The sequence below is a fragment of the Vicia villosa genome, unplaced genomic scaffold, assembly GCF_029867415.1.
Source record: "Vicia villosa cultivar HV-30 ecotype Madison, WI unplaced genomic scaffold, Vvil1.0 ctg.002116F_1_1, whole genome shotgun sequence".
In the NCBI taxonomy this organism is placed as follows: Eukaryota; Viridiplantae; Streptophyta; class Magnoliopsida; order Fabales; family Fabaceae; genus Vicia; species Vicia villosa.
The window spans coordinates 117,435-125,417 of NW_026705844.1; the positions used below are offsets into that span (position 1 = coordinate 117,435).

Consider the following 7,983-nt stretch of genomic DNA (forward strand, 5'->3'; position numbering starts at 1 on the left):
TTCATTCTTTGTATTTTATGCTTTCTATACTAAATGCAAAATGTTTTATTTTTTTCTTCGTCTGTTGGAGTGTATTTTCATTCTTTGCTTTGTATCTATTTGTTGATGTATCATACTTTCCTTGATTGTTTCCTTCTAACTGTGCCGGTTATACAGTTTCTTTAGCTCTCTCTTTCTATACTATTTTCTTTTCTGTTTTGTTTATTTATATTTTCGGTCATTTATAGATTAGTTTCATGCATTTTAGTGAAGTTTTCTTTGTATCTTCTTTTCTTTGTATCTTATTTTCTTTGTATCTTTTTGTTGGCTTTTCATTCTTTGTATTTTCTGCTTTCTATGATAAATGCAAAATGTTTGAGTTTTTTCTTCGTCTGTTGGAGTGTGTTTTCATTAGGTTGCCTTAAAGACACAACCTTTCATGTTATTTTTTAACTATGACTTTGTTGTTTACATTTTTGTTGATGTATCATACATTCCTTGGTCGTTTTATTCGAAATGTACCGGTTATACAGGCTCTTTTGCTCTCTCTAAGTATAGTACCTGCTTTTCTTTTTTGCTTATTTATATTATCAGTCATTTTCTGGTTTGATTTTCTGGTTTGATTTTCTGGTTTGCTATAGATTACTTTCATGCATTTGCTACTGTTTCTACACTATCACTCAGCCATTTTCTGTTCTACAATTTACAGTTTCAGATACGCGCACAATGTCTAGGGCTCCCATTCTCATTAAGGAGCTGGTCCAAGGGAACCAGGTGTGGAAAATGCACATCAGGGTCGTTGACATGTGGGTTGTTACAGAAAAAACAGGGTATCAACACCTAGAGTGTGTTCTACAAGATGGAACGGTATGGCTTTTATCATTACAGTTTTTATGATTTATGTTATCCTGCTGATTATTTCTCCTCAAATTCACAGGGTGACCAAATCCATGTGACCACTAGCCGTTGGGATTTCAAAGATTGGATAGAGCAGATCAAAGAGCATGAAACTTATTATCTGTATAATGGGGAGCCCGTGGTTAATGATGGCCCTTTGAAAGTATGTTCGAACCCTCTCAAGATTCTTTTTAATGGAGGGACTACTCTCACCAAGGTGGACATACCGGACATCCCACCACACAAATTCAACTTCCATGCCATTGAAAACTTTCTCAATGGACATTTCAAGCCTGATATGCTCTATGGTTAGTTATTTCGTGTTGTTTTTGTTGTTTATCATGAATGAGTTTTTTTTTTGAATCACATAATGACTCACCCTTCTTTGAAATAGATGTTATTGGTGTCTTGCAAGATGTTGTTAAGACACAAATGGGGGGTGGGGGTAAGAAGTCCTGTACCAATATCACATTACGTGACGTTGTAGGAAATGCCATTGAAGTTGCTTTATGGGGTGATTTTAGCAAACAATTCATGGACTACAAGACTCTTGGCAAACATGTTGGTCCCACAATTATCATTTTGACTCATGCTTGGTGTAAGCCCAATACAGGTCTGGAGGTTTTTTATTATCCCACAAATAACTATTTTATCATCTTTTGTCTGCTACCACGTAACACTACAACCTGCTTTAAATAATTGGTGCAGTATCTGGATTACCAAGTCTATCTAATGCTTGGAATGGCTCGAAACTACTGATTAACTTAGACCATCCACAAGTGGAAACCTTCAAAACCAGGTTTAACCATGTGCTTTATAAAGTATCATATCAATTAAAATTCTCATTTCAATTCAATTTCTGATTATATCCATGTTTTTTATATAATACAGTTTTGGAGCAGCTGATTTCTCAAATGCATCCAACCTTTCTCTATCACTAACTTGTGATTCATCCATTCAATCCACAAACCAGAATTGGACTAGCCGTAATGAGGTCAGGACTATCCGTGACATTTATGAAGGAGAAAAGGTATTTCTTTGTTTATGTTGTTGTTGTTTGATTTCAAACTATTATCCAACATTTTAGTATCCATTGTTTGACATTTTGGAGTTACTTATTTTAGGATTGTTTTGCAACTACTATTGGAACTACCAAACGATTCAAGGCTTCAAGGTTTGGATGGTTTTTTGAGTGCTGCCCAGGATGTAAGATTTCTATCAAGACCGTTGGAGGGAAAGTTCAGTGCCACTGTGGAGTTAAAGATGTTGAACCAATTACTAAGTGAGCCCTTTTTTTAAACTAACTTTTTTAGTTTTCAAATCCATAATATTTCAGACCAAGCTGTAAAATCTTTTTTTATTTTGATTCACAGATTCAAAATAGAAGTTGAAGTTGAATATGATGACTTTAATGGAACCTTTGTATTTTAGGATAAGGATTGTGTCCCATATACTAAACTGTCTGCTAAAGAGTTAAGAAAGCTCATGATAGCGGTGAGTCATTGTGTTTGTATTATAAATGCTTAATTATAAAGCTCACTACATATGACATATTGATCAAACCTCATGGTGTTCTTGATTGCATAGAATGGAGAAGACAACCCAAAAATATGGCCGGCTCAAGTTGACAATTTGTTGAATAAGGAAATGGCGTTCCGTATCAAATTTCAATCATCTTACAAACAGTATTCAATTGTGACAATTCTTAATGAGGATAATGTTTACAACAAACTTAAGGGCTACCTAACCCTGGATGAGGAGGTAAATACATGTTTCTTTTAATGTAAGCAGTTTTTTTGGTTGTTCTTTTATATGTGATTCTGATTGTAACTTTGTTAGCAGCATACATCAAATGCTCCTGTTTTGGAGATCTCCAATTCTGATCCAAATCATGAGCCAACTGAACCTATTGTAAGGGCCTAATGCATACAGTCTTATTTACACTTTGTGTACTTTTACTTCCATTTACTAAAATCAATTTCATCCTTAGATGACACTTTCTGCTCAAGCTTCGATATCTCCTCAACCTTCGTCTGCAAGCTCCGGCAGCACACCTGCCAAGAGGGGAGCTATTTCAACATCAGTTAATGAGTTGATTGAGGCTGAAGATCTGACTCCTAAACAATCTGCTACTAAGGCTAAGACTACAAGAAAGATCAAGCATATCAAGATGGAGTAATCTTGAGTTTTAAATTTAAAAGTGGATGTTTATTGCTGCATTGTTATTTCACACTGTATTAGTACTGATTTCATATGCCCTTTTTTGTATTCTACCTCTTTTATGGGTGTAACTATGCTTTATATTGCATGATTATCCAAAGTAAGCCACTAAACATTTGGTCTTAGTATTTTGTAATGCTTCTATTTTGAAATAACTCTATTTTGTAATGACTCTATTTGGTAATGACTATATTTGGATGACATTTTATATAGCTTTTGTACCTCCAGTTTATATAGCTTTAATCCACTTGCATATTATATTGGTTTTCATGATATGGAGGGTATTATATAGGTGTAACCTCACCACTATGAATGATGGTTGGGATTTAGAATGCTTTGTGTATGCCATATAAAACACATGAATCTATTGGTGGCATTTTATATGGCTTTTGTAAATGACTGCTATATAGGTTTAATCCACTTGCATTCTATATGGCTTTTCATGTGATGGAGGTTATTATATAGGTGTAACCTCACGACTTTGATCTTCACGATGGGATTTAAAATGAATTGTGTATGCCATACAAAATGCTATCCATGCACACTCCATCACATGAAAGGGTTTGTGGTATTTCAAGTATTTTTTGTTAATAGCTCCTTTTCTGTAAAGCTCCTTTTGTAGTGGTATACCATAATTTAAAAAAACAACCTATGTGCAATTTAATATACAGATTCTGTACTAACACAATTTCAAACTAGATTGTCCAAAAATTGTTGCTCTATTTTTAATGTTTTAACTTTACACGGCAGTTACAGCATTGCCATTGGAAGAGTTCTTGATATCTTTTGCATTGGGAACCTCACATTGGACAACTTGCAGCAGAGCCCTTCCATTTTATTTCGTACTGTCTAAGGAGTGCCTGTCCCTTTATACCCTTGCAAATCAGATCAAAGGAAATCAGTCAACAACTTTCTGCAGCATTGGATAAAGTAAGTCGTACACAATGTCAACTCATCATTAAATGCTTCATGCTTTTTCAAATAACTTGCTTAGTTGTACCAGGTATATCATCTAAAAGTAGGAATTACTTCTACCATTTCACACGGTACAGGTACACCAATTTTGTACTTTTTGGTGTAAGATCACATTTTGTAATATTTTATTCATTGCTTTATACAATGTGGCAGAAACACTGTACACAGTTCACTGCACAACATATATGTCTTTTCTGATGCTTGGAAACCTGGGATTTATATGAACCACTTTAGCCATTTGAATGTAATCACACCACATTGTTGTAAACTGACATTTGAGTGTGATCACACCACATGGTTGTAAACGGACTAATTATTTGAAAAGTTTAAACTACAAACTACTAGCATAGTAATTAAAATAATATTAATTTCAAACACATTTTGGATTCAAATTTTTAGAGGGAAAATATTATTTTGGTGCGTTTTTCACTTTAGTAAGGTTATGGCTCTTAAAAAATAACAAGTCCACATGCTGACTTTTTCCCTAACAATACTGTCTTTGATATATTAAAACATGAACAATTGCAGCAAGTTGAAACATTGCAATCAAGAAACAAAGAGCATAGAAATTCAAGGTTCTCCTTTTAACAGTTATTGCATTCAGTTCTAATCACTACATTACTATTATATCTACAGGGAGGTTGGTATCATTAGTATCTACAGGGAGGTTAGTTATTGCATTCAATTGTTTTGTTTATCTCATTAGTATTGTCATAGATTGATAATCAATTTGTTATTGGCCTACTACTTATTTTTTACAGATAAATATATGTGTTATGTACATGTTTTCTATTTTATTATGTCTGGAAGATTGTATAGAAATTCACTTTAAGTTATGGATAACAATAACCCGCATTTGGCTGGAAAGAAAGCAAGGGCACGACGATCGCTTATTATGAAAGAAAATCGTTCAAAACGTCAAAGACAGAATTTAAACCAACATGATTCAATCAATGATACATTCTATTCTCCTAATTGCTTCACAATGAGACAACCTTTGTCTGAAATCACTACCTCGGCTCGGAATCAGAAGACTATCGTACAGATTGTCGAAGAAGGGAGAGTAATGAGTGCGTGTATGCAGAATTCTGAACCGAGCATAACCAGACATGTGCTGATTTTTAATGCCTAAATTTTCTACTGAATGTACAACTGAATGTACTACCTTAGGAACAAATTTAATGCCTAAATTTTCTACTGAATGTACAACTGAGAATGGTCATCCAACTACAATTGAGAATTCCCAACATGGGCTGATTTTTTCAACCAACCAGTTCTATGATCCTGGAAGTTCTTCCAAGAATCCCATGTAAGGTTCATATGACCAAACATGCATGCCATTAGAGATATTCAAATTAGTGTTTATTTAACTTTTATTGACTTCCATATTATGTCAACAATTTGAATGACAGAAATACGGAAAAGAAAAAAACTGTTCGTGGCAGGCCTAAGAAGCAGCTGGGAGTACCAAGTCTTGCCATGAATTTGAATAGTAACCCCCCTAAAGAAGCTGTCAACATATCGGTAGCACAACAGCCAACGAGGTACAAGTTCTTAGTTTCATATATGCATTGTCTTCAATGTTGATATTAATTATAATATTTGTTTATTAACTCACGAACTTTGTAATTATGCATGTGTTCAATCATTTCCATGCATGCATATGAACAACTAGCAGTGTTAGCAGTAGAAAAAACAACCGTCGTCAACAAATGCCAATCAAACAGACACATCATGAGAGGGTTCGAGCATCGCCTGTGTCACACACTAAAGGCAAAACACCTGAAATAAAAGAACCAGCATGTCCTGCTTTTACCCCTGCAGTCAACTTGGATTTTAACAGCGACTCGGACGAAGATAGCGATTACGACCCTTTTGCAAGTGATTCAATTGCAAACTCATTGGTTCTGTGTTCAATACTTCCACCTTATTTAAGATTATATATAAGAAATATATATGAAACATGTTCATATATTTAATATTACACTTTTTATCCATTGATAGCTTATTTATCCGATGAGGACTTCTGTTCCGAACCTGAAGAAAACGAGGCACCTTTTATAATTCACGACAACTACACCCGTTCTTCTGAAGGTATATCATTTTTTTGAAATTTGCTATTTTACAAATATCATAGTAATTTTTTCCTGTCTATTACTATGTAGCTTATTACGACATAGGGGACCCGCCCATCGAATGTCGTTATTGTAAATCCATGATGTGGTATCAAGAACGGATGAATAAAAGTTCCCATTCTGCTAATCCAAAGTTTATGATGTGTTGTTGCAATGGGAAAGTTGAAATACCACTACTAAAACAACCTCCAGAAGTTCTTGCAAAATTGATGTTTGACCATGATAACGTAGTGAGCAGAAAGTTTCAACAACATATTAGAGTTTACAATATGATGTTCGCCTTTACATCGCCAGGTGCAAAGTTGGACAATCGTTTTAACAATGGAGGTGGACCACCAACTTTACGGATACAAGGTCAAACATGCCATCGAATTGGAAGTTTGTTACCTGCTCGAGGAGACACACCCAAATTTGCTCAATTATATATTTATGACACAGAAAATGAGGTTCACAATCGAATGAAGTGTCTAAGGTATAATTTCTACTAACATGCAATCATTTTATTTATAAAACTATACTGAAATTATTATTTATAATACAGCTGGAACAGGCTGTAGTCGTTACTCACATGTAATCAACTTATTCTTAATGCTGTTAACCATTTATTTATGCTTTTTTAACTTAGGACTACCAAGAACATTGATCTAGAAGTTGTACAACAATTATCTACAATGATGTATGAACACAATACTCGTGCCAAGAGCTTTAAAATGGCAAAACAATGGTTCAACAAAGCGGATACTCAAAACCTGAAGTTGAGACTCATAGCTGACAGATCCACGGATGGAAGAGTGTATAACCAACCGACGGTGTCTGAAGTTGCTGCCTTAGTTGTTGGTGATATTGACACAGCAGAAATGAGGGATATAATTATGCAATACCAAGGAGGCGGACTTAAGCGGATCAACGAGCTCCATGCAAGTTACATGGCCTTCCAATATCCTTTGATTTTTCCCTATGGTGAGGATGGTTATAGACCAAATATTGCCCATAGAGACTTGCCAATCTATCAGAATAGCTTACGAAATAGGCTGACAATAAGGGAATGGCTATCATATCGCATTCAAACAAGGTTAGCTGAACCTAGGACTTAGTTATCTTCACGAAGGTTGTTCCAACAATTTCTTGTCGATGGTTACACGATGTTAGAATCTGAAAAATTAGAATGGATTCGCAAGAATCAACCAAAATTAGGGTGTCCAAGTATAATTCTCTTAATGACGAGGGTGAACAAAGTCAAATACCAGGTTCAAGCTGTCGCACGCTCGCGAAAAGATACAGAGTCGCCACCAATATATTTATCCCATGAGGGAAAGGAATATCAGAAAACCTAAGATGAATAAGAAAGAGGTCTTTCGACCAGAGATCAAGGTACGGGAGTCGGTTACGCAAGGGGAAGGTGCTAGCACCCCTCACGCCCATCGTACTCGATGGTATCCACCTATGTTTGTTGCTATCTAAAGGGTGTATAAATCTAAAGCTTAATTACTAAGAGAATGCATGCAAATGAAAGAAAAGAAACACGGGAAAAATAAGGTTTATAAATAGTTGTGCTCGCTTAGGCCCCGCGACCCAATGCCTATGTATCCTTTTCAGGAATCAGAGCGCCGTAGTTCGGCTCTTTAGTTTTTGTTTGTTTTTATGTTTTTTAGTGGACGAAGTTACATTCGCACTCCGCTACTCGACCTCTGGAGTCTTAAGCTGGGAATGGAGCGGAAATAACGTGTCTGATTAAAGAATGCCTCGGAGGCGAGATAGAGAAAAGAGTTTGAGCGTT

General features: G+C 35.4%; 2 protein-coding genes across 2 annotated transcripts; both read left to right on the top strand.

The window, feature by feature from the left end:
- Positions 1 to 705: 705 nt before the first annotated feature.
- On the top strand, positions 706 to 3,055 carry LOC131637928 (uncharacterized). The gene is made up of 10 exons (XM_058908497.1): positions 706 to 846; positions 917 to 1,184; positions 1,271 to 1,489; positions 1,585 to 1,675; positions 1,768 to 1,906; positions 2,001 to 2,141; positions 2,308 to 2,370; positions 2,464 to 2,637; positions 2,719 to 2,787; positions 2,867 to 3,055. Exons 1-10 carry the CDS (start codon positions 706 to 708, stop codon positions 3,053 to 3,055), a joined length of 1,494 nt encoding a protein of 497 aa, XP_058764480.1.
- Positions 3,056 to 4,906: 1,851 nt separating this feature from the next.
- Positions 4,907 to 7,300, top strand: LOC131637929 (uncharacterized). The gene is made up of 7 exons (XM_058908498.1): positions 4,907 to 5,141; positions 5,242 to 5,380; positions 5,484 to 5,615; positions 5,747 to 5,952; positions 6,076 to 6,165; positions 6,237 to 6,678; positions 6,832 to 7,300. Exons 1-7 carry the CDS (start codon positions 4,907 to 4,909, stop codon positions 7,298 to 7,300), a joined length of 1,713 nt encoding a protein of 570 aa, XP_058764481.1.
- The last annotated feature ends 683 nt before the right edge of the window (positions 7,301 to 7,983 follow it).

Bases quoted from the DNA above. Each gene is read 5' to 3' on its own strand.
- LOC131637928 (XM_058908497.1), top strand. From the start codon at position 706: ATGTCTAGGGCTCCCATTCTCATTAAGGAGCTGGTCCAAGGGAACCAG. The intron at 1,676-1,767 runs GTTTAACCATGT...TATATAATACAG, and splicing joins GTGGAAACCTTCAAAACCAG to TTTTGGAGCAGCTGATTTCT. The intron at 1,907-2,000 runs GTATTTCTTTGT...TACTTATTTTAG, and splicing joins ACATTTATGAAGGAGAAAAG to GATTGTTTTGCAACTACTAT.
- LOC131637929 (XM_058908498.1), top strand. From the start codon at position 4,907: ATGGATAACAATAACCCGCATTTGGCTGGAAAGAAAGCAAGGGCACGA. The intron at 5,142-5,241 runs GTGCGTGTATGC...GTACTACCTTAG, and splicing joins CGAAGAAGGGAGAGTAATGA to GAACAAATTTAATGCCTAAA. The intron at 6,166-6,236 runs GTATATCATTTT...ATTACTATGTAG, and splicing joins CTACACCCGTTCTTCTGAAG to CTTATTACGACATAGGGGAC.